The following is a 26,979-nucleotide window of genomic DNA, read 5'->3' as shown; positions in this document are numbered from 1 at the left end:
TTTTGAGTTTATTTTCACTTTGCTTTGTATAAGAAAGTGGTCCAGTTTCCTTCCTTTGCATGTAGCTGTCCAGATTTCCCAGCCTCATTTATTGAAAAGATTGTCTTTTCCCATTGTATATTCTCACCTCCTTTTTCATAGATTAATTGACCATATAAGCATGAGGGTTTTTGTTTTTTGTTTTTGTTTGCTTGTTTGTTTGTTTTCTGGGCTATTTGTTCTCTTCCATTGATCTATTTGTCTGTTTTTGTGCCACCTAATTACTACAGCTTTGTAGTATATCTTGAAATCGAGAATTGTGATACCTCCTGCTTTTTTTTTTTTTTCTTCCAAGATTGTCTTAGCTGTTGGAAATCTTTTTCTTGTTCCATACAAATTTTAGGATTATTTGTTCTAGTTTTGTGAAAAATTCTATTGGTATTTGGGTAAGGATTGCATTGACTTTGTAGATTGCTTTGGGCAATATGGTCATTTTAACAATATTAATTCTTCTAACCCATTATCATGGAATAGCTTTCCATTTCTTTGTGTTGTTTTCAGTTGGTTTTATCAGTGTTTTATAGTTTTCAGAGCAGAAATCTTTCACCCTCTAGATTGAATTTATTCCTTGGTTTTTATCCTTTTTCGTGCACTTGTAAATGGGATTGTTTTCTTAATTTCCCTTTCTGCTACTTCATCATTAATGTATGGAAAAACTACTGATTTCTGTGTATTAATTTTGTATCCTGCAACTTCACTGAATTAATTTAATACTTCTAGCAGGGTTTTGTTTTGTTTTGTTTGTTGTTGTTTGATTTTTGGTAGACTCTTTAGGATTTTCTATGTACAATGTCATGTTGTCTGCAAATAGTGACCAATTATCTTCTTATTTTCCAATATGGATTCTTCTTATTTCTTTTTTTGTATGGTTGTTATGGCTAGGATTTCCAGTCTTATGCTGAATAAAAATGGTGAGAGTGGACATCGCTGTCTTGTTCCTAATCGTAACAGAAAAGCTCTGTCATCAATTATAATATTAGCTCTGGGTTTTTCATATATGACTCTTATTATGTGAGGTATATCCTTCCAAACCCAGTTTGTTGAGAGTCTTTATCATGAAAAAACATAGAATTTGGTCAGATGCTTTTTCTGCATCTGTTGAGAAGATCATAGGATTTTTACCCTTCATTTTTATCATGTTGATTTGCAAATATTAAACCAAACTTGCATCCCTGGAATAAACCCTACTTGATCCAGGTGAATGTTCCTTGTACTGCATTGTTAAATGTGTTTTGCTAATATTTGTTGAGGATTTTTGCCTCTATGTTCATAGGGATGTTGGCCTGTACTCTTTTTTGGGGTGTCTCTGTCTTGTTTTGGTATCAGAGTAATGCTGGCCTAGTAAATGTTTTTGGAATCTTTCTTCCCTCTTCTATTTTTTACAGTAGTATGAGGAGAATAGGCATTAACTCTTCTTTAAAACTTTGTAGAATTCACCTGTAAGTCCATCTGATCCTACATTTTTATTTTTAGGTTTTTTTTTTTTTTATTGATTCAATTTTGTTACTCATAGTCAGTCTGTTCAGATTTTCTATTTCTTCCTGATTCAGTTTTAGAAGATTGCTGTTTAGAAATGTATCCATTTCTTTAGGTTGTCCAATTTGTTGTCATATATTTTTAATAGTATTCTCTTATAATCCTTTATATTTCTGTGGTATCATTTGTTACTTCTCTTTTTGTTTCTGATTTTATTTATTTTATTCATTAAAAAGATTTTCTTGATGACTCTAAGAGCTTATCAATTTTATTTATCTTTTCAAAAGAATCAGTTCTTGGATTCATGTCATGCTAGAATCTTGTACATTTAAGTGTAAGATATATCTTTGTAAGTTTTTTTTCCCTTTCTCTATTCTCTAATTTTCTCATTATTTTCTTTTCTTTATTACTGTACTCTTCTTTCTTGATTCACTGTTACTTTTTATTTTCATATTCACCCCTTTTTTTCTTATTCTGTTCTTTTTTCCTTTTTTTTCTTGTTTTATGACCTCTTCTTTCCAGTTTCCCATTCTTCTTCCTCTCCCCCTTTCTCATGCTTTCTATCTAACCTGAAAAGGTTGTCAGCAGTGTTGTCCTTTTATTTTTTAACATGATGATTATATCTTATTTTATGTTCATTTTAAATTGATGAAATATGTAATAGATACTCATACAAACAATTATGAACTGACTAGAAAAATGTCAAATCCTTGAAGATGTTTTCGCACATGATAAATGCATGCTAATTAGACTGGTATGAATCTTTACTTCTAGAGAAAATAAGATTCATAATAGATATTTGGATAAATATTGAGGACCTTAACATTCTATTTGGATTTGAACGTTCTCATTCCAAGTTCCTTGAAATAAATCAAAGTAGCCAAATTAGTAAATCATAATAACTTAAAATATGCATTACCTTTTATATGATGTATTCTGCTCCTATGCAAAAATCTTTTAGTTAAAAGCAAGATTATTCAAGTCAGTTCAACAAATTTGAACTCCTACTATGCATGAGAAATGGTAGGGAAAGGAATATGTTATTGGATATGATAGATCCTTTTTCTTTCCTTTTTTGATTGAGTTCAGAGATAGGCTAGGTCTAAGGAACGTAGTAAGTAATACTGGTGGAAGAGGTATATTGGATATATTTTTGCCAGAAAGAAGAAAGCTAGAGGGAATGATAGAAGAACAAAAGAGGAAGAGAAGTATATGGATAATTTTGAGAGTCCATATTGTGCAGCATGAAGAAGAAATAGTTGCATTTAGGGGCAGTGTATAGAAGATAAATTAGACTGTAGCTACACTAATTTTTTTTACCTAGCATTTATTAAAGTTTTACTGTTAATTGGGTACTGTGCTAGATATAGAGTTATACAGAGAAGAGGAAAAGCAGGCACTGCTCTGAAAGTATTTTACAAACTAGTAAGGGAGATAGTTGTGCAAATAAATTAATTTAACCAATATAGAAATATAGAAACAGACAAAGGTAAGACAAAATGAAAGAACTGTATTTTCTTTCTTAGGAAAGTTAGAGAATGAATTTTTTGCTGGGTGTTGTTAATGGGGATAAGGAAATAACATTTATCGAGCACTTATCATATTACAAGATACTCTGCTAGACTCTGTGGCTATCTAATGTCCTTGGTTCTTATATAATATAAAACCCCTTATATAAGGGGTTTTTCATTCTACTTATACAGGTTAAGAAAGTGAGGCTCATAGTAGTTGTCACTTGTTACATAGTTAATCAATAGGAAAGACAGGATTTGAACCCAGATCCATTTGACTTTAAGGTAGTGCTGTTGCTACCATATTTCAGGAGTCTGTGCTTGATTTGACAGTTACTGAAAAAGAGTATGACAGGCATGCTTAAAACAAATGGCGGATGGGGCGCCTGGGTGGCTCAGTGGGTTAAAGCCTCTGCCTTCGTCTCAGGTCATGATCCCAGGGTCCTGGGATTGAGTCCCGCATTGGGCTCTCTGCTCAGCAGGGAACCTGCTTCCCCCTTCCTATCTCTCTGCCTGCCTCTCTGCCTACTTGTGATCTCTGTCTGTCAAATAAATAAAAAACAAACAAACAAACAAATGGGGGACATCCACTCATTTCCAAAAGTAATACCCTGGGCAGTAAATAATAACAAGGCTCTGTGTTAGGTAGATTGGAAGGAAAGAAGGTAGATAGGAATAAATATAGAGAAAGAATCTGAGGCCAAGGAGGGATGCCAGAGAGAAAACTAAAGTTTTTTGGGTTTTTTTTTTCCTATAATATTTTAAAATATGGAAACTAACTTAGTGAAGTCAGAGAATAGCTGGGGGAAAATGGGTGTCTCCATTCTTTCTGTTACCTATTTGTTCATTACCTCGTCATCCTTTGGCAGGAATGTGACAGTAGCCTGTTGTTCATTCTGTGTATTGCCATTAGAATTGAGTGTCTGAGGACACTGAAGAGTATACCTTTTGATGACTCTCTGAATAGTAACCTTTTGATGACTTCCCATTATCCATTATACAATAATGTGTAAACTCCCTCATCCCAGAATATAAATGTTAATCTCTGTCACTTTGTGTTATATTTTATATGAATTCCCAGTGCCATATTATAATTCACTAAATTTCTCTCTGAGTATGTCCTGTCTAGAATGTATGCTATGATATTTTCTTTTTTAGTGACAAAATTTTCTACTTCCAAAATTTCTATTTGGTTCTTTTATTATCCTATCATTTTTCTTTCATTTTGCTTATTTTTGATACTTATTTGTTTTGTCTTTAAGGGACAGTATCCACTCCTTTATTTTATTTTATTATGAGGGTTATAAACATATAACTTTAAGGAAATTTTCAGATTATTATTTTCACTTTGTAATAATTTGAGTTCCTGATTACTGGAGCTCTCTTAATGTGAATTTTTCCTTGTTTGTTTTTAGAAATTTTGTCTATTTTTGAACTTGAGTGATTGTTGTGCACATTTACTTTACTCTTGATGTCTCCCTGTCCCATATAGGAATTAATCCCATGGTTACCTCAATATGGATCTTAGTGTCTTGATCTAGAATCATGTCTTATATTAGTAGCTCTGGGTGTAATCCCATGTAATATTGTGTTGATGTATCTGTGGAAACCACAGGAGGGATGGCTTGACCCATGTCTGAGATTCAAGTCTGTGTTGTCTCCCTCCTGTCTCTCTTTAGCATAGAGCTTTATGTAAGTCTTTATGTAAGTTAGCATATCAGTATTGTCCTAGCCCCTTACATGTGCAAAGGTAGTACCATTCATCCAACCCATGATTTTAAGCAGAGAGTCTTATTCCAATCTTCCACTTCAGGTTGGGCACTTTTGGTCTTAATTATACCAAAATAGTCAGTTGTAGGCTGTGTATGCTTACTTCAGAATCTGGAGGTCATTGGGCCTATTGCTTCAGTTCTGCTTGCTACTGTGTCTTCATTTCTTTTCTGGTCTATTGAGGTATTTTGTGTGTGTGCGTGCGTGCGTGTGTGTATGTGTGTCTGTATGTTTTGAAATTAAGATAATTTCAAATCAAAATTTTACAATTTTATCCAAAATTCTTAGAGGACTAGTAAAGTTTAGTTTTAATTCAGACTAGAATTCTGTGCCTCATCCCTTGTTCCCCAGCTATTCTTGTCAGGTACCTATTATCCTAATTATTCTGATGACGTGAGATATTCGTCAAATACATCTGAGTACATCATGTACTTTTATGTTCCCATGCCTTTGCTCATTCTGCTTCTTCCACCTGAATACACCCTTTTATTCTGTTCTGTCAAAGTCATTATTTTTTAAGACCCAAATCAGAAGGCACTTTTCATGAGACACTTACTTCCCTTGATTCTTCTCACTATGAAGTTGTCATTCCATCTTTTTTGCTGATGAAGCATTTTGTGCATTCTATTAATTTATCATATCATATGCACCCATGGTTGAGTGTTTAAATACCTGGTGCCCAACATTATGGTTATTATGAAGTTATAGGTCACATTCTCTTGTATTCATCTGTGAAACCTTGGTGTTTAATATTTGTCACATAACAGGTATATAGAAAATGCCTGATAAATAAATACATACTTACCACTAAATCAAATGGGTTAGTCATCTCTTTTCTTAATGTCATCTCAGTTAAGGATTGTGAGCTCAATACCCTCCCCTATACACACACACACACACACACACAGATATATATATAGGCAAGACAATATAAAATTTGTGTATCTTACAAATATTCATCTAAAACAACATTTTTAAAAGTATGTAGTCCTTTCTACATAATAATAAACGAAAATATAGTTCATTACCTGTCTTTTAGTATACCAATGTTCGTTTGGATAAATGCAAGTTTCCACTGTTATATGATTTGATGGCTAGAGGGAAGGAAAATAGCAGATAGTTACGAGGTTAAGAGGAAGCCATATGGATAAATTTGTTGGATTAAGAGCAAATAGACATAACATTAGAAGCCATTGAAGAGGGCACTGAAGATTCAAACTCTGAACTGTAGCAATTTTCAAAAGCATAGACTAGAAACAAGGAGAGCCAGGACAGAACGAATAAAAAAACCTAACCTAATGAGTAGTCAGCATATACCCTAGAGTTTTAGGGCCATAGGAAAGGTTAGTGAAATATTTCTGAATACCAATCCAGCAAAGGTTTGCGTCTATGGGATTTAGTAATGCTGGGTTATAGGTAGGACAGTAAATAAGCATAACATAAACCAAAAGTCTCAGCTCCAGAGAGACATACTATAGATAAGGTGTTGGGGGTGGGGTACGTATGAACGCTATCAGACGGAATGTACAGGTGAATAAATAAGTGCATTCTGAATAGCTGGTTGAATAGCTGTATGTCTATCATGTATGTCTCATGATACTAAAATAAGTATTATCTCTCAGCTGAAGAAAGTCAGACGTAGAAAGATTAGATGGCTTCTTTCAATCCCCACAACCTCCTAATGGCGATGACAAGATATAAACCCGTGTTTTCCGACTCCACCCAGTGTTCTTCTGATTATTTTGTGGTATACTTTCTAGAAAGGAGCTTGATGTTTCCTCTGCTGGATGGTAAAATGGCATGATGTAGATAGAAATAAATGGAAATTTCTTACTGTAGTGTAGGTACAGGAGGTCAGTTCCTAACATTTAAAAATGGAGTTAAATGCTTTCTTAAGGACTTTAATCCAAAATTAAGTCAGACTGCCACGAAATACAGAGTGGAGAAATTGGAACATTCTATATCCTCATTTAATGTAGCTGAACATTTTGGACCTGGACACGGTTGTCAAATATTTTACCATTTTTATTGCTGTGGGTGGATTTTTTTCAAGTTCTTTGTTTCTTTTTAAAATAAAAATATCCAGGGCACCTGGGTGGCTCAGTTGTTAAGCATCTGCCTTTGGCTCAGGTCATGATCCCAAGGTCCTGTGATCGAGCCCCACATCGGGCTCCCTGCTCAGCAGGGAGTCTGCTTCTCCCTTTCCCACTCCCCCTGCTTGTGTTCCCTCTCTCACTGTCTCTCTCTCTCTGTGTCAAATAAATAAATAAAATCTTTAAAAATAAACAAACAAATAAATAAAATAAAAATATCCATAGTGCTAATGAAATTTTAAGAAAGGTCTCACTCTAAAGCTCAAACTATGTTCTATTTATTGAAAGATTTTTCTCATTCAAAGAAAATATTCAGAGTTTAAAGTTTTGGCAATTCTTTATTGACTTTCCCCAAAACTGAAAACTGAATGTGGTTCTTACTGTTTTTTTATAAGGTTTTTATTCTCATAATCTCATAACATTTCAGAAACATGTGAAGAAGACATCAGACCATGATTTTTTTTTGTGTTAGAAGGCACTATAAAAACTACCTAATCTTACACCCATTAACAAACAATAAAAAAAGTGAGGCAGGTGTTCTCTTGTACTTGGGCAGTGTGTATTATGGGACTTAGTAGTGCAGAAAAAAAAAAAAAAAAGTTTAGGACCAAGCTTCCTCTTTGGATATTCATTTGGTAAGGCTGTGTGGAAGACGATCATTTTTTCTTCCTAAAGAGATTATACAATTCATAATCCTTTGGAATCCACAGTGAAACTTTGTAAACATTATAAATACTTCCTTTGGAAGCAGATGTATGTAAGATGCATGTTTTTCAAGTTAGCTGATCATAAATACTTTATATAGTGTATTTAGTGCTGAATTATATAGTTCTCTAAATTACTTTTAAATATATAAAAAGGGGAAAGTCTTAACAAGGCAAAAATATTTCTGTTTGTAGTAAAGGGAAGCAAATTACCTTGTAAAGATTTTAATTTTCCCAAGATAGGAATAATACAATCCTCAAAATTCAAGCTAGTGCGTAGTCCTCCTCTAATTATTATTATTACTCATTTACTTATTCAACTGGCATTTGTTGAGCACCTGATCTAGCTAGCTGCTGGAAGTACCAGGACTAAATCAGCAGTATCCCTGCCCTTGTCAACCACCCTCCCCATTACTCTCCTGCTCTGGACACCAGGACCTTCCTTCAAAGCCTCCAACCTGCTGAGCCTCCGGCCATGTCATGGCATTTGCACATCTGTTTCCTCTGCCTCCTCCTTTCTCTTCTCACTCTAGGTGATTCCTACTCATCCTTGAGATGGCGGGAAGAATTTCCCAGATCCCCTGATCCCATTGCTCTGTACTATCATAATTCATCTTTGTTTGCAGTAAAATGTTTGTCAGTTTGTTCAACCCTAAGCCTACTGAGGAAGTATCCGTGGTCTGTTTTACTAGCCATTAGTTTCTCTTGGCCTTGCACCTAACAGGCACTCAACCGATATTTGTTGAATGAATGAATGTCCTCATGAGACCCATCAGCTATTTGTGGATACAGTTTATTTAAAAAATAATTATAGTAAAATGTGAAAAATGTGGGGATATGAAGAAGTAAATTAATAATCTTTAAGAAGTGAGAGGAGGTAATTGGAAGACTTCTCAAGAGGAAATGATACCTGTGTTAGAGCCTGAAGGATACCCAGGAATTTGTTAGATGGGAAGTATGAGTGAGGAGTTATGCATTTTGTATTGAAGGAGAAGCAAGAGCAAAGGCAGAAAAATGGGAAGAATATAACATGTTTAACTGAAAATACTGCTTTTGTATTAGTATTACCAAAATCAATACTGTACTGTCGTCTTATATATAGAACTTTAACAACACCTCTTCAATAAAAAAGGATTTATGCGCCCACTATGCTGGGAGAACAGATTAATATCTTCCTAGCTTGCAAAGCAATTTCCTCTCAGTGGGATTGTTCTGAAAAGTTCATCTTAAAAAAATATCAAGAAGGGAACAGGTGGGACAATTCACAGCTTGAATGAAAATGTGGTACATAAAGAAAAATTTATTCTCCAAAATTATATTTTTAAACAAGTTTCTCTTCTTTCTTCTTCTGTATACTTAAAGTTGAAAACTTGAGTGTGTCTTATGAAATGCATTCATGTACTGGAAGAATATTCATTTTAGATGTGGGAAATAAAGGAGGCAAAAAAATTAAATCTCTATCAGAGACCTTCCCTTGACAAAGGGAGATTCATTTGCCTCCTTGCTGCTCTCATCGCCCTGGGTTCTAATACTTCTTTTCATTGTTGACATGTAAGTTTGCCTACACTAACTACCCAAATGTGAAATTAATTACTGAAACAGTCTCATCAAAACTATTAATACTAACTAAAGAAGGCATCTCTTGGAGAAATGAGGTAACAATTGCAAAGTTATTGCTAGGTGTAACTCATCATGCTAGTGAGGAGATCACTTTATGCTTGGTTTTATGGTGTGACTGCTCACTTCATTATGGATGCAGTAGCACTTATATCTTACATATTTTATTCCTCATGTTCTCTCCTGGTTACACTTTTTTTTTTTTTTCCAAAATGATACCACTTCACTTCCATATTCTACAAGGTCCATTGAATTGACTTGGAAGATATTTTTCAGAATGTTTCCTATGTTTTCCATTTATTGAGAAGCTACTATGATCATGACATCGTTGGTATTCTTCATAATTATCTCAGTAATTATTATTTTATAATTTCACCATAAAACTTTTTCCCAGTAACTATTGAAAAACAATGCTCATTTATTCCATTGTATTCTCCATTGTTCTTAGATAATAATACATACAATTTACAGTGATTTACATCATTGAGCATTTACTATATGGCAGGCACTAAGTGTTTTATGTTAATTTATTTAACCTTCCTTATAATGGTATGGTGTCTAGCCTATAATTAGCAACTTATGGGAGGACTGGGAATACAAAGAATTTAATTAAATTTCCTAAAATAACAAAGCTAATAAATGATAGAGCTGCCTTTAATTCCAGAAGCCATCACACTACATTATCTCTTACAGTATTATTTTGTGATAGGTACCTAGTGGAAGGTGTATGAGTGAAAGAAAAGAGATCGGTTAAAGAAGAGATGATCTGTTTGTGGTGAAGAAAAATCTAGTAGCTGGGCAGAGAGTCTCTGCCACTTTCAGTAGATAGTAATAGATACTTCCAGTTTCTCACCTATCTTCCTCAAACCCTGTATACCGGGCCTTCCCTTAAGATACACACTAGCACACAGACACACACACAGTCTGAAGAAACAAATCCATTTATTATATTTTTAGCATTATACTGGCGTTGAAGATAGAGAATGAACATATGGTGCCTCTGAACTTAGGGCAAGTATAAACATCTCTTAATCTCTCCATTACCCCACCTTCACATCACAAGAATATACATTCATGTGTCTGACTTACTCACTGTGAGACTCTTGAAGGCACAACCCATATCTTCCTCATTTTGGTATCTATACCATTTAGTGAAATACCCAGCAAATAACAAGTGCTCTGTAGATATTTGTTGAGTGAGGAAGGAGGGAAGGGAGGAAAGAACAAAAAAAAAAAAAAAAAAAAAGAAATAATAAAATTCCACAGACCATGAACACGTTTAAATTCTACCTTCACTGAAATTCTTCATTGAGCTTTCCTAAATTTAATGGCATATGTAACATAATACCATGACAACATTGTCAGTGTTATAATGAGAAGCACAGTCAATGGAATTTTCCATTTTTATAGAAATATATATTATTTGCCCCTAGCTTTTCTATTTTCCTGTTTTTACACTTTAAATCATGTTAAGCTGTAGGCAGCTAATTTTGATGACTATGTTCAAGATATTATTTCTGAACATTGTGTCTTTTGGCCTTTAGGCTAAGTTTTTTTAGACTAAATTTTATAAAAATATTCTGATAATTATCAGGCCATTGTCACATTAGTTCATTTCCCATGCCATTCCATTGCCTGAAACTTTGGTCCACCTTAAGATATGAATTAAATTGAGAAGATTAAACATTTATATCCTTATCTGTTTTTCTCCCATATTCATTAACTTCCTGAAATTTCTACATACTCTTCATGTGCAATGGTCAGCATTGCGTCTTAGGCATAAACTCCTAAGGACTGAAATAATGTTTAAGTCACTTTATACAGAGCCTAGTAAGAAGTAACAGTGGTGTGCAAAACAGCTTTAATGGGGACAATTTTAGTCTTTACTTTTTGCCACAATATGTAATGTTCCAAGTGTTACAGAGTGACATAATTATTTTGGGCTTGGTCATGATTATAGATGTCAAATATGTTTTTATATGTTTTTATATGTCAAATATGTTTTTATTTTATGTATTACGTATGTGTGATATTTCTCCAGAATGTTTCTGATTGCTTTTATTTTGTCTTTCTGGTATTTCTATTAGAAATTTCTGCTGTTTCTATTAGAAACACTGATTTCTTGATAGATGATTTACCTATAAGAAAATGCTTTGTAGAGTAACGTGATCATGGGGCCCCGGGGTGGCTCAGTGGGTTAAGCCTCTTTAGCTCAGTTCATGATCTCAGGGTCCTGGGATCAAGCCCCACATTAGGCTCTCTGCTCAGCAGGGAGCCTGCTTCCCCCCCCCGCCCCCGCCGCCTGCCTCTCTGCCCACTTGTGATCTCTCTCTCTCTGTGTCAAATAAATAAATAAAATCTTAAAAAAAAAAATAACATGATCAGAGTGCTTGGGTGGCTCAGTCGTTAGGTGTCTCCCTTTGGCTCAGATCATGAACCTGGGGTCCTGGGATAGACCCCTGCATCAGGCTCTCTGCTCAGCGGGAAGCCTGCATCTCCCTCTCCCACTCCTCCTGCTTGTGTTCAGGTTCTCACTATCCTTCTCTGTCAAATTAATAAATAAAATCTTAAAAAAAAAAAAAGAATAACATGATCTGCAAGTATTATTGCTAGGCACTTTGTAAAGTAAATGAGGAATTTTGTTAGATTGTGTTTTAAGGCAGCTGTTTATGGATTAAATTGCATAACAATGACTATAACATGCATGGCTTTTATCGAAACTCTTTACATCGGAAACTCTTTCTCAGATTCTCTGGGGCTACTCGCTATCATTATGAGAACTACTGCAGAAATGAAATGATGATACCCATAGGCTGGGCTTTGGAGAAAGTCAGACCTGTGTAAGAATCCTGACTCTGGATTTCACAAACTGGGAGGCAAGCCCTGACATTATCATTCACTATTAAGATTTTAGAATGAAGTAGAAGAGAAAACTGGCAATCACCCTTAGAAGATTTTTATTAACTTCTTAATGATCACCAGGATTACAAAAATAGGAAATAAAAGATTTCAAACCTGAAACAGAGAAGGAAATTTTGTGCCTTAGTATTTTTATCTTTAAAATGAGAATAACATCAGTACCTACTCCATGGAGTTCTTAGAAAGATACAGTGATTTAATATTTATATCTACCTCATCTAGTGATTATGGAGATGAAATGAGTTAATTTTTAAAAATGTATAAAATAGAGCTAGCATATAGTTACTCTTACATAAGTATTTACTCAATAAATTAAACCAAATATAAACATTTTTTCACTAAAGGTGTATATTATTTACATAAGTTTTAAGAACAGTTATTTAAAAATGTATTTTTTCTAAACATTAACAGCAGTAACTGGAGTATTACCAAAATTTTGGCTGTCTTTTTCATCCAATTTCAAATTAATCTGTTTCAAAGCAAACCAACAGCAAAGAACAAGGAACCTAACCATTTTCTCACTGGAAGAGGAAATCTAAGAGACACCAGGAAAGTGAATCAGCATTTCATTCCAATGTGATAATTGCTTTGATAAAGGAACCCACAGGATGTTCTGGGAGATCAGAATGGCAAGAACCAGGGAACTCCATGAGAGACACCTGAACTGAATTCTGAAGCAAGCTTGAAGTATAGTTTTTGAGGCAGGGAAAGAACATACTGGAATGCATAGAGGTTGAAAAATGACTGATGTGCTCACAGAACAACAGGGTTCTAGAGTGGAGCAAGTGTTGTAGCTGAAACAGTAGAAATAAAGCAGGCAGGTGCCAGTGCTTATAAATCATTTTGTGAGAAACTCTCCCTTCAGGCAGGAAGATGTCATGATCTTTAAAAAAAAACAAAACAAAACAAAAAACAAAACAAAAAAAAAAAAAGAAAAAAAAACTTGTGGAAAATGCATTTTTCTTTTACTTAGGGTAATCAGCATAGATTTTGATTAGGAATGAATATGTAAATTTAATTTAAATGTGTGCAGGGGTGTGTTTACTTTTCACTTTGAAAAGGGGAAGTGGCATCTTTTTTATGGAGGAAAACATTTAGATAAATTTGTGTCGGTTCCATACATGAAACTGAATAGTTCCAAAAGGAAGAAAATCCAGATCTGGCTGTTGCTTTGCAAATCTGTTCTTCCAGCATCTGAAATATTAGTCACTGTTGCACTTACAAAGAAGAAAAAAGAAGTCTAGACAAATCTCTTTTGCATGAAGTAAGTCCAGTATACTTTTAAGTCACCATCTTCAAGTAAGCTTCAGTAAACCCTTCCCTTCACCAGCACAAACTTAGAATGTAGTGGCTTTTTAATAAGTAACTTAGAGTCGAATTATTCCTACTATGCTCTGATATCTAGCTAGCTAAGCTTTGGATAAATTTGTTTCTAAATTCTATCATTAGTGAATGATATAGTATTATTTTAAGGCCAAATATTTTCTTCCACTGTTGTTTTAATGACGTAATGAGTCCCTTCAGCTCTGTGCTGTCACTCACCAATTATTTATTTAACAAAACCTGACCTTTTGTTCTTTTCAGTTTTCTGAACCACCAGATACTCAGAAGTGTATCCCATTGTTAAAACTCTTATAAAAACTTTTACCTGGATCTTTTTCATAAGACTTCTGGAGTTTTCAGGGAGAGGAAAGAGAATATGGGAGCATCGTGGGTTTGTTTTTGCCTGATTTGATTCAAATGACCAAAGTAAAAAAAAAATAAAATTACACAGGTTATTGTAATTTTAGTTGCCAGTCAACATCAAAATATGTTAATTTTTCAATTACATGTTATCCTTGCCCATTGCAAAAATAAAAAATTTAAAGCAGTATAACATTGTATAAAGTTAAATCTATCTCAGATATTAGCCCACTGTGCTTAAGTAGGTTTACATATTTACACAGATATTTTTTCATAATCAACATATCACATAAATCTAGAAATCATATAATAAATAGCCTATTTTATGCATTCATGAAACCATTGGACTTTGTTTCTCTTTTATCTTTACTAGAAATCAGACAGAATTGTGTCAGTATTGTTATTATTGTTATATTATTCTGAAATTGCCTTCAAATAAGTCATAAAATATATGGTATTTTCCCTTTTGGAATTTACTGAAAAGTTTACTTTTAGAGCATCTATGACTAATATATATTACCTTTTTGGTTATGTTTGTATAAGGGCTTCACTGATATTCATTTAAAACATACAAGAGATGTTTTAAAATTTGAGAAGGTAATTTGCACAGCATATGGATATGTTATAAAGAATAATGTCTTTTTTCTAAGAAGCCTGAGAAGATCCTCAATATAAATGAAAGAGTTCATGACACTAGTGGGGAAATGGTCCAGGTGAAATAAGATTATTGAGTAGCAGGAAAGCTATAATAAAAACTGTCAGTACTGTCACCCGGTTCGCTTTAAGGTCTGCAAAGGATCAAAGGTATATTGAGAGTCATCTAACAGTTGTTTGGAATGGGAGGGGAACCACAGTTGTGGTGAGCAACAGTATGCTGCTTTCAAAAAAATACCTACGGCTTGTTGCAGTTAAATTAAAAATGGTATGTTGGACTATAAAATGTGTTGGGAGACTTGGGTTTTTGAAAATGGCTACATGCTAACTAAAGTGTAACTGTATTATGGATATATGTAGTCATATGTATATAAACTTAAAATGACATACAAATCAGGTAGTTTATGAATTATAAATTGCTACTTAAGGAAAGACCATATTGCAAGAGGAAAGTGCTATCCTACCCTGGAGGATAAGAAATTATTTGTTACCACCTCACCAAATGGCAACAATTGAAAAGAAGAAAGGAGAGCTTTTGGGTTTCAGCTTGGCTTAGAGGAGGGGAAGATGCAACTGTCTTTGGTAGCCCCGAATCCAGGTTCATTCAACACCTCCTGCCTCCACCATGCTGCCTAAATTCGACCCCAGTGAACCGTAGGTACACCAATGGGGAAGTCAGTGCCAGGTCTGTGCTGGTCTTGAAGATCGGCCCCCTAGTCTGTCTCCAAAAAACTTTGGTGATGACATTGCCAAGGGAACCAGTGATTGGAAGAGTCCGGGGATTACAGTGAAACTGGCCGTTCCAAACAGACAGGCCTGGATTTTTTTTTTTTTTAATTTAAGTTCAATTAGCCAACATATAGTACATCATTAGTTTTAGATACAGTGTTCAGTGATTCATCAGTTGCATATAACACCCGATGTTCATTACATCACCCAGATTTTAAGTGGTACTTTCTGCATCAACTCTGATTATCAAAGCCCTCAAGGAAACAAGAGACAGAAAGAAGCAGAAAAATATTTAATAACAGTGGAAATAATCACTTTTGATGATACCATCAATGTTGCCTGACAGATGCGGCACCAGTCTTTAGCCAGAGACCCCTCTGGACCCATTAAAGAGATCCTATGGGCTGCAGCATTGATGGCTGCTGTCCTCCATGACATCATAAATGACAGCAGTACTGGTGCGGTGGAACACCCAGCTATTTACAAACTACAAAGGAAAATATTTCAATAAAGGGTCATTTGACAACACCCCCCTCCAAAATAAAAGGAAGAAAGAAAGAAAAAGAAAAGAGGAACTGAGAAATATGCCTAACACAGGCACTGGTACTAGGAGGTAATGTATGAAGCAGGAATGAAGGAAAGCATCTTTTATATCATATAGATTCTCATATTTAATAATTTGCATTCCTTAGTTATTTGCACAACCATAAGTTATACCTTTAATAAGGATATAGCCATTTTCAAACTTTGCAGTATATATATATACATATATATATATATATTTTTTTTTAAGATTTTTATTTATTTATTGGCAGAGAAAAAGTGCAAGCAGGGGGAGCTGGAGAGAGAGAGCAGACTCCGGAAACGATCCCAAGACCCTGAGATCATGACCTGATCCAAAGGCAGGCACTTAACCAAGTGAGCCTCCCAGGCACCTCAAACTTTGCAGTGTATTGTTGCAGTATATTGTTGTAGCAACTTCTCTTGAAAGGAAGAGAAGAATCTAAGTTTGTAAGCAGCATCCTCAGATACCACAATTTACTCTCTTTGTGTAATAAAATAGGACATTATGTTTAGAATTTTTCAGAAGGTGACATGTCCGAAGTTTTTATGGAAATATTTTACTTGCTTGAAGGACAAGATGTACATGAGTTTGTGGCTCCTTATGCTGTTGAGGTTTTTAGAGCATACTTATTTTTTTAAATAAAAATATGTTTAAAAACCATCTAATACAACTGGCTATTCCAAGGTTATTTAAAATGTAATAAAATCAGCCTCCTAATTTTAGGAATTAGTGCCTCAGTGACTTCTGAGGTTATATAAGCCTTTGAAATCTTGTGACAATTTTTTCGTCTTGACTCGAGAAACTTCTCCTTGAGGAGACTTTTTACTCTCTTTTCTTAAACTAAAATTGGACTCCAGGAGAGAGGATACTGTAGCCTTTTTCTAGCTGTGACTTCTAAACTGCTTTTTTCTCAGTCTTCAAATTACTTTGGCAAGGAGGCAGTGATGTTCGAAGAGATAAGGTCAGTAGAACATCACCTTTTAAAGCTCTAACCTGTCTTCCTATGTGAATGGGATAGTCCTGGGTGTAAGATGGTAAATGTGTTCTAGTAGTTTCCTCAGCTGCCCTGGTCACTGGTCTTATTATGCTTCTGGGAGACTTCTGGAGCCTCAGTATTCTCCATGTGTGAAGTGGAGATAAAAGCCTTCTTACTAATTTTTAAGAGCCAGTTATATATGAAAATAAAAAATGAGTATCAAAATGTAACGTAAGTCCTTCCATTCAATTCAAAGTATGCAAAAAATGTAAAACATACTTTTTTAGCCATTTGTTTCTGAGAAAACCAGTAATTCTCTGGTATAGAGTACAGAAAGATTGTAGAAATGTTTTTAACTATGTTTGATTCCCAGACTCATGCCCATGATCATCCAACAAGATATTCTGAGTATCAGTTATGTGAATTGTGCACTGTTTTAAATCTTGTTTGTTTTGAATTATTTTGAAGCACCCACATATGAATGGAAATTTCTAGTAGATAAATAGCTCTATTTAAAAATTATGTTTTGGTATTAACTTATACATTCGAATAAATATTAAAAGTCTTAAAACATGAACATCATTGGTTCACCATCACCAAGGCAGAATGGTGCACAGCATAAAAAATTCAGTTACTTTTCACAATATTGCCATAGTTTCCCAGCCCAGCAAAACAGAAGCTGGGCCAACATGCATATTAGGAATATTCAAAATTAGTGTCAAATACCCCAGAGCTATTAAGAATCTGTTGTGTAATCAAAGAAGCGCAATCAGAAAGAATATAGGAAAGGCTATTAATCGAATATTGAGAGAAGTGGAGAGAATTATTAGAATCTGGGAATTGCTCTTGACTGTTTAATGTATCAGAACATTGAATTAGTCTCATCATGTTTTAAAGATACCAACCATCTTTCTTGGGTGTTTCTGTTATGATGGGATCTGGTACAAGGATTGCAAGCTGTGGAACTCAAACTTGCGTTACACACTTCTAACACCCCATTTCCTTCTTCCTTTCTTTTTTTTTTAAATTAACATATATTATTTGCTTCAAGGGTACAGGTCTGTGAATCATCAGTCTTATATAATTCACAGCACTCACATTGCATTTTTTTTTTTAGAGATTTTATTTATTTGAGAGAGAGAGAGACAGAGATAGAGCATGAGCAGAGAGGAGAGAGAGAAGCAGGCTCCCAGTTGAGCAAGGAGCCCGATGCAGGGCTCAATCCCAGCACCCTGGGACCATGACCTAAGACGAAGGCAGATGCTTAACCAACTGAGTCACCCAAGCGCCCCTAGACCCCCATTTCTTGATTTACATACCTTCCATTCAATTCTGTGCTGTTTCAGTAGAAATACTGCCAAATTGGGGTAGAATATTAGTCTGTGTATTTACTTATACTGGTGATTATAGGGTAGGGAGTTAGATCCTATTACCCCTCTGCTACATTTCAGTTAATTAGACCTTCCAGAGGAAGGTACTAAAAAACATGAAAGTTCTGAGGCAACACAACATCAATATTAGGAAAATACCTTGTTTTGTTTCCATATAAATACTAACTTGCCCAATTTGATTACATCTAGACTAATACAGATTATACCTAGCTTAATCAAACACTGCTAACTTGATTGAACCAACGTCTAACAAAAGACCAAAAACAATGCAATATGATGTTTTAAGGTTTTCATATAGATTTTGTGTGATTTTTTTTTTTTAACTGAGGAAGAAATTGTTATTTAAACTCATGGATTAGAAAATTCTTTAACAAGCATAGGTTATAATTCCAACTGCTCTGGATGCTTAACAATAAAAGCAGGCATTTGTTTTCAGATGTGTGAAGAATGAAATGCTGTTCATTTCATGACTTACTATAATTTTTTCGGGTGTTATGCTATAGAGTAAAACTGTCCAGCCTCACTAATATTTGGAGAGAGGAATCATGGCTCTCTTTCCCTGGAGAAAGATCTGTATATCTCTAATAGTTTTTGTCCCTTAAATAGCAGTACTAAAGTTTTCATACATTTTTTATGGTCATGTTGAATCATGAAGGATTAACATTATTAAGGATTCTATATTTGCTTTTAATGAAATCCATTGTTATGCCCTCTATTAAACGTGGAAATGAAAAAAGTTTATCACTAGTAAAAAATCTAAGATGTTTCATTGCTTAAAAATAATCTAATATTCTGCTTTTAGTATAAATATAATTATTTCAGGATTAAAATATTACATAATTGTTTATCTGAATTAACTTTTGGCTCTTACAATGCATTTAAAAATAAGCTGCATTATAACAGAGTAACTTTGAAACATAAAAGGGGAATTAAATGAATGAAGATAAAAACAAGTATAATTTAAATGTTACTTCTAAGGAAAAATTTATGTAGAACTGTGGTTTACAATAATTGTTGACATATTCCCCTAAGTACTGTGTCTGTGATTTTTCATGGTATCAATCATTTAAAGCAATTTAGGTAATAACATTCTGACATGCATTTCTGCTATTTTATTTACACCATTTGCCTACATCATTGTAATGCAGTACCTTTCTGATTTGGTACAGTAAATGCACTCTGTAATATCTATTATGTCATGGTCAAAGGATAATTTATTGTCAAATAGAAAAATAGGTCAACACTAATGTCACTTGATGATCAACCCCCCCCACCAAGTTTAATAAAACATCTCACCAGTATGCATTCCAGTGCAGTGGTTGATATTTTATTAGGACTACCTGGCTATAGCAGTAGTGTAATTACTGAGCTGTCAGAGTGATAAGTGGGATTAATGGCAGCCTGATGCACTTTAGTCTGCAGAGCGCTTAGAGAATTGCAAGATGGTATTATTATCAGAGTCTGCCCATTCTGGCATATTCATGGCACCAAAGGAAAAAAAAAAAAATGCTACAATTCAGGTTTGCATTGCCCTGCCTCATTAACATCTGACATTTCCAACAGCTGTTATTTGTGAACTAGCTCAATAATAAAAAGGGACTTATTTGGTAAAGAGGCTTAATAACCACAACTAAAAATCCTTACATTGTCAGTGCTGTTAAATGAATCTGTTTATGTTGAATTTAAGATTTCTCTAGAAGAACAGGGAAATATACTATGCATTAATTTGGCTCATTCATATCTGCTGACAATATAACTTTATTTTTTAATTGCCTTATTATTCAAGATGGGTGTTAGAAAAAAGAAAAGCAGAAAATTTGTGACTTCATTAAGGATAAGCAGAATCTATATATCTATATGGTATATATATACACATATACAGATATACATACACACATATGTATATATAGACATAAATATATACATACACACATATGAAACAAATAAGTACATTTGTTGCTTTATTACTGGGAATTTCCAAATATTTTTAAAACTGTTGAAATGATGTTTTTAATAAATTAGAAGTTATTTAAGATGGCGTATTATTTGCTAATCTTTTAGCTATTTTATTTTACCACCTCAGAGGAAATCATTTCAGATCACTAATAATGTTCAACATATTTATCCATGTGGAGATAACACATATAATATCACCTCATTTCAACATCATAGACCAAATTGACCATGCATTATGCTGTGTTGCACTGTTGGGCAGTGTATGCTGCTAACTATACTTTCAAGAAGTTCTTTTTGAACTCAGTGACAGTGTGTTAGGAGAAAAAATCATGAGTATGAGAAGATAGGAATTCAGCTAAATGATAGATGTGAATCTAACAATGGCATTTAGAGGAATGATAGGGGAGAGGTTTAATGACTACATTTCAGGGAGGACAATTGATTATGAAAAGCCTTCGGTACTCATTGTGTAAAATTTAATTTAGAGAGAAGGCTAAGGGCACAAACCAGAGAAAAGAGATCAGATTTAAAAACAAGATATTAATTAGGTGCTGAGAAATTGGTTCAGACAATGAAGAGGACTCTCCTACTCACAAAAGAATGACAAGGAGACTGGTATTGTTTTCTCAAAGGAAATGAAGCAAGGTCTTTACACATGGAAGTAGATAGAAAATGAGCTAGCTAGTCACCTTTGTCACTGAACAGTGTAGGATTCATTCTTAATGAAATTCTTGGAGAATTCTGGTCTTCTGACAAATGTGACAGTGGTATATCTTAAGTTTTAGATCTCCATCCTAATTCTTCTCTACTCCTGTTCTCACTGTGTGTCTGACCAACCTGGATTAGTTTACGTACCTTGTCATGTTCTCCAGGCCTGGGCACATACTGGGTCATTATCTTGAGTGACCTTGCACTCCAAATCCCACCCTTTGCCACTTCCCTAAGGCCCTTCATTCTTCAATGTTCCATTTGAGTAGTACTCTTCCCAAAGAGCTTTGCCTGCCTCTCTCCCTCCAGCACTACCATTCCTCTTAAACGCTCCCTTCCGATAATATTTTCACCCAAATTCACATTTACAATGACAGTTGCCTTTTATACATGTCAACTTCCTCCAAACTGTAAGGTACATGAGAGCAGGACTTGTGTCTTGTTTATCAATTTTATATCCTCATATGCCAGGTTCTGCCATGTAGTAGGGGTTCATTAGATATTTATTAAATGAATAAATAAATAACACACATTGATATGAAAATTAAGGACCATTCTAGCCTGCGGTTTCAGTCCTGATGTAGTAATTATAGAATTGTGATTCTTGCTGTGTAGATCCAACCATATATATCAGAATCACCTCAAAGACTCCCCCCCCAATACAGATTCTCAGGCCAATAACTTGGACTCAGGAGGGGTTTCCCTGTGGAAACTGTGACATTTATCAAGCTGATTCTTAGGCACACTAAAGTTTGATCATATCTCTGGTTGGTTCCCCAGGAAGCAGATTTTGAAATGAGATTAGTATGCAGGAAGTTTATTAGAAGGTCAATACTTTTACATGAGTGAAGGAATCAGGATTGGACAGCCAGCCATAATAAAGGCTGCAGTGGTGGGGAGGATGTGGAGAAAGGGGAACCCTCTTACACTATTGGTGGGAATGCAAGTTGGTGCAGCCACTCTGGAAAACAGTGTGGAGATTCCTTAAGAAATTATAAATAGAGCTACCCTATGACCCTGCAATTGCACTACTGCGTATTTACCCTAAATATACAGATTCAGTGAAAAGAAGGGCCGTCTGTACCCTAATGTTCATGGCAGCAATGGCCACAGTTGGCAAATTGTGGAAAGAACCAAGATTCCCTTCAATGGACGAATGGATAAAGAAGATATGGTCCATATACACTATGGAGTATTATGCCTCCATCAGAAAGGATGAATATCCAACTTTTATATCAACATGGACGGGACTGGAAGAAATTATGTTGAGTGAAATAAGTCAAGCGGAGAGTCAATTATCATATGGTTTCACTTGTGGAGCATAAGGAATAACACGGGGGACATTGGGAGATGGAGAGAAGTGAGTTGAGCGAAATTGGTGGGGGAGATAAACCATGAGAAACTATGGACTCTGAGAAATAAACTGAGGGTTTTGGAGGGAATGAGGGTGGGATGTTGGGTGAGCCTGGTGGTGGGTATTAAGGTGGTGGGTATTAATGTATAGCATGGAGCACTGGGTGTGGTGCATAAACAATGAATTTTGGAACACTGAAAAAAAAAATGGCTGCAGTGGGTCTTTGCAGACTTGTTCCCCAAGTCTGGGCAAGGGTACTGGGCCTCTAATCTCTTCATTGAGCTGCAATTGGAAGCAGGCTGCCATTGGAAAGGGGACACAACCTTGGTTGAGCCTGTTCTTTTTGGCTGAAGGCACAGCAGCAGGGGAATAAGTGCTTCATTCTGGAATGGGGTGGATTTGAACTATGCATGAAGCATGTACTACAAAGCCCAGTGGCCATGTGAATAGTTTGTAGGTTAAAAAACACAAGAAAGTTGGAGGGAGGGAGAGCTGATGGGAGGTAAAGAAAGAGGGAGAGAGGAATGGTGGGAGACAAAGTGGGAGAGATGAAGGGAGGATAAAAGGAAGTTACAAGTGGTAAAATGAGAGAGACTTTGCTTGTTTGCTTTGTATTTTTATAATAATTGTGGCATAAAGGCATACAAAACTTTTATCATAAAAGACTGTATTCTCTAAGTGTTGTCAGTTTAACAGAGATCAAAATAAGACTGGTTTAGTAAAAGAATAAATGATGTATCTTAAATAAGTATGGTTCTCTTAATCTCTAGGAGGAACACGGAAAGGATGGGCAGTTAGCCCGAGTGGTGGTATTTTATACATCTCAGAAGGTGTACAAAAAATGAAACACAGATGCTCTTTGTTTCCTGCTTAAAAAAAGATTTTGTGCCTTAAAAATAGCACTATTTTATTTGTCCTTACTAGACGCTAACTCTGAATGGGTATCAGATAGAGAATATATAGAGTATTACCTTAGTTACCTTAGAGTTTCTTTAATCTGGTCATTTTATTCCTTAGGTGCCTGAAATGTGCAGATGCCCCCTGTCAGAAGAGCTGTCCCACCAATCTAGATATCAAATCATTCATCACAAGTATTGCAAACAAGGTAAACTCAGATTTAGCTCTGCGAATGAAAATAACAGCACTGATCTTGGTATCTATGACTTGTAATTAAAGCATAAAGCTTGTCTTAGTAAATTGGGTTAAGCTATTAAAGATATGATTTCTAGAGGCATGTAAAAATGTGGTACATTTTGTTAATTAATCTCTTCCAAGTTGTGATATAATTATTACAAAAATGCATATTCATTGTTTATTGATTTAAAAATTAGTTTTTGTTAAAATTAATGATTTTTAAATCCAAGACACTCACTGAATAGATTGACTGTAGCTTAAGCTTGCTAAATGCTTATAGATAGGAACTGTCATTGATTAGCAAAACACATTTCAAATTTGTGAAATGTTTTTGTTTCAAAATGTGTTTTGATATTAAGTCTGGCAGACTGAGACACATCAAAGAAATGGACTTTCCCTGTTGCTAAAATTCAGTTAATTTGTTTAAGATGTGGAATAAATCGTAGAGACTAGATAGAGTTATAACCAAAAAACCCCCAAGACTAAAAAATACAAAACAGGCTTTTATGAGCATGAGTAGAACAGAAGGAATTTTAATCTTTTTTTTTTAAACCAGTGTGAAACTAAGCCCAGTTTTTCATTCACTAAGTGAATGTTTGATTGATTGAATAATTAATTAATAGTATCTTTCATTTGTGAAACGAGTATTTTGAGCTCATAGCCAAGTGTTTGATGCTTTAGCAAATGGACAAAAGCTGAAGGAAGTCTTCCCTAAAGGATATAGAGAATCCTTCTTTTCAGTGTTTGACACTTACGTTCTACAATGCTATACAAATCCAATAAGTACTCCTTCACCAACCAGCTACCTTTTTTTTAAAGATCATTTCTCAATGTCAGTTATTCAAAAAAATATTTCAGGGGAAAATGGTACATTTATATAGTTTTAGGATTTCAAAAGAATTAATGTTATTACTTAAGTATATGTTATGGTATTAATCTACATGGATATATTAATTATATTTAACATATTATTATTTATAAATATATTTATTTTATTTAAGTCTAGGTTAAATTTTTAGATTAACCACTTATTGCGAACCCAGGGAAAATTATTTATGAAAGAAAGACAGCATCTTTCTTACAAGGTTGTGGTATAAATGAAAGGATACTTGTGTGTGACCATCCCTAACATAGTGATTATTTAACAAATATTTTGTTGATGTGGAATTATTAATTTCCCTCTACATTCAGCATGGTGCATATTATACAAGGGATTACTATTTTTGTAGCTGGTATTATTTATTGAGTAGCTGCTATGTACCAAACACAGTGACATGTATTGGGTTCCTGTTATGGCCCTGCCTTGTAGAAGTTCATAATTTGTGAACAGAAATGGATACATTAAGGAAAAAAAAAATAAAAAAGACACCCTAACCATGTTAGATGTGGCTGATGCTGCAATCCATGCAATCCAGGAAGAGTATTCCGCATGGGCAACGGCAGCAGTGTGAGTGTGTACATGACAAGTTTGGGCAAATGTAGTAACTCCAGTGTGGCTAGGGTAGGGCCTAGATTACAAAAAACAGAATGATGGAAAAGAGACAAGGCAATTAGACTGGGATTCAGTTGTGAAAATATTGTCATTCTATGCTCAATATTTGAGACTTAATCCCATCCATAGAAGATCACCAATTTCTTTATATTTGTTTTATAATTAAGAAGATGAATTCTAGGAAGGGATCTCATTTATTAACTTTATGGTAATCTCAAACATCTATCATCACAAGACCTTTTTCTTATATGTGAAAATAATTCATTATGTGAAATCTTATTTGTTTACTAATGACTTCATAGGAATGGGATGTAACCAAATGTCCAAAGTTTGAAGTCTGAATGTTTTGACTAAAATTATTTCCATGCTTGACTTCATGCATGAGGAGATATTACAGTTATAATCCATTTTAGCTAATGTTCCCTAGATATTCCAAAGTTCACTAGTGATATTAGGATTCTAATTAGTGTATACTCCATTCATTCAAGGTCTATACAAATTTATAGGAAAAAATAAAAGACCTAAAGGGAATAATGGTATTCTTTGAGAAGTTTATAAAATGTCTAAGCAAGATCAGAATCACCTCTATTTTAGGAAAACTTTCTGTTTCATTAATTTGTCTGTATTCCTTACTGCCTAATGAAGCAATTTGCTTAGCTATTTTTATTTTAAACAGATTTTTATTTGAAGAGAAGATATTTGGAGACATTTAATTGAAAATGTGATCTTTTGCTAGGCATTTAGGGAACTCTATCATTAAATAGTGTTTTGTTGAAGAACACTGAAATAATCATAAAAGGTCAGAAATTCTTGTTCTTTAAAGACTGCAGCTTTTTAGATATTTACCAGCTGTGTACAATGTAGGCTGTCCCACATTGCTCTGCCAATGGACCTCAACTCAGGAGGGGGATTCTTTCCAGGTTGAGAGGGTAATTGAATCGCCAGACTCAATGAGCCTTGTGCCTCTTTGAGAAAAGGATGTCACTTGTATTGTATTGTGTTAGGTTTCTGTGATTCAGGGAGTTTAGGCCAATAGTTCCATTCTTTATTTTCTTACAAACTGGATTACAGCTCTAGTTTTCAAAGGTACACGCAATTCTATTGTACCCCCTCAGTCAGTTTTTCTCTGTTTCGTTCATGCCGGCTGTTGTTTGCAATTGTATCTCTCAATCGGAAGTACACGTTTCAGAGTCATCAAACTGTGAATACTGGGTTCTATTTCCTGATAGCTTTCCTTTGGGGGAAAAAAAAACAGTACTTTATATCAGAATGAGTGAGACCAATCTATAAATGTAGCAAAAAAGAATGACTTTTTAAAAATGTTCCTTCATTTCGTGATACTTTATTTTAAACAATAGAGTTGCTTTCTCTTTTCAAACGTTTCTGTCAAATTGTAAAGCATTGATTTTTCCACTGATTTGTATATTATATAGAATCTGTATGCCCAGATTTGTGTGGCTTTTATACCTAGATAAATAAACTTAATAATACACATTAGAGAAAAGCTGACTAAATGATGCAATGGAAAAAACAAAACAAAACAAAACTCTTCTTTATGATAGATCCCATGGAAAGTATGAGTAGAAGTCAGGGAAGGAACAGATGTCACAGCAGAATTCATTTGATAACTATGGGCAACAATATTTTTATTTAAAAGAAGTCATCTCAATATATGTGCATGTGTATATGTGTGTGTACACATGCACACACACGCATATTCCCGACACAAGTGTTACAAAGCAGAAGCGTAATCAATAGTTTTACTTCATCCTCCTTTTGGGTTTGTATTTCAATTACAATGGCTAAGTGGTTTAATACCTTTATCAAGTAAAATGTTGATCATTTCCAGAATAATTTCCTGAAAACATAGCTCTAATTATATCACTGCTTTGTTCAAAAAATGTCCGTGGCTTCCCAGTGCCTAGAGATCAGTGTCCAAATACATAGCCTATTACGTAAGCCTATTGAACTTTTCCCCACTATCATGACAGAGAAATAAGGAGATGAAAAAAAAAATTAGGAGGCCCACAAATTACTACCCATTAGTATTTGAAAATATGAATATTTTAGATATGTAAAATAAAAAGGTAGTGATAAGGTTTCTTTAGGTGTGCAAGGCTAGTTTCCTCACTTGTTTTGCTAAACAAGAATTATGAGCACCTTTGTCCTAAGAGGACTGTTAGAAACTTACTTAGACGCTGCCATAAA

The 26,979-nt window shown here is 34.6% G+C and overlaps 1 protein-coding gene across 2 annotated transcripts in view; it reads left to right on the top strand.

Moving 5' to 3' along the window:
* The window catches only part of DPYD (dihydropyrimidine dehydrogenase), an 829,985-nt gene that overhangs the window by 159,800 nt on the left and 643,206 nt on the right, over positions 1-26,979 (top strand). For both annotated transcript variants that reach the window (XM_032867196.1, XM_032867195.1), the window contains exon 4: positions 23,163-23,250. In XM_032867196.1, the coding sequence (XP_032723087.1) occupies positions 23,163-23,250 (88 nt within the window). The remainder of the gene's footprint in view (positions 1-23,162; positions 23,251-26,979) is intronic.

Source organism: Lontra canadensis, unplaced genomic scaffold (genome assembly GCF_010015895.1).
Source record: "Lontra canadensis isolate GAN:19392208 unplaced genomic scaffold, GSC_riverotter_1.0 scaffold33, whole genome shotgun sequence".
In the NCBI taxonomy this organism is placed as follows: Eukaryota; Metazoa; Chordata; class Mammalia; order Carnivora; family Mustelidae; genus Lontra; species Lontra canadensis.
Note: the sequence above shows the minus strand (reverse complement) of the source record. Positions and strands in the feature narration are given on the sequence as shown.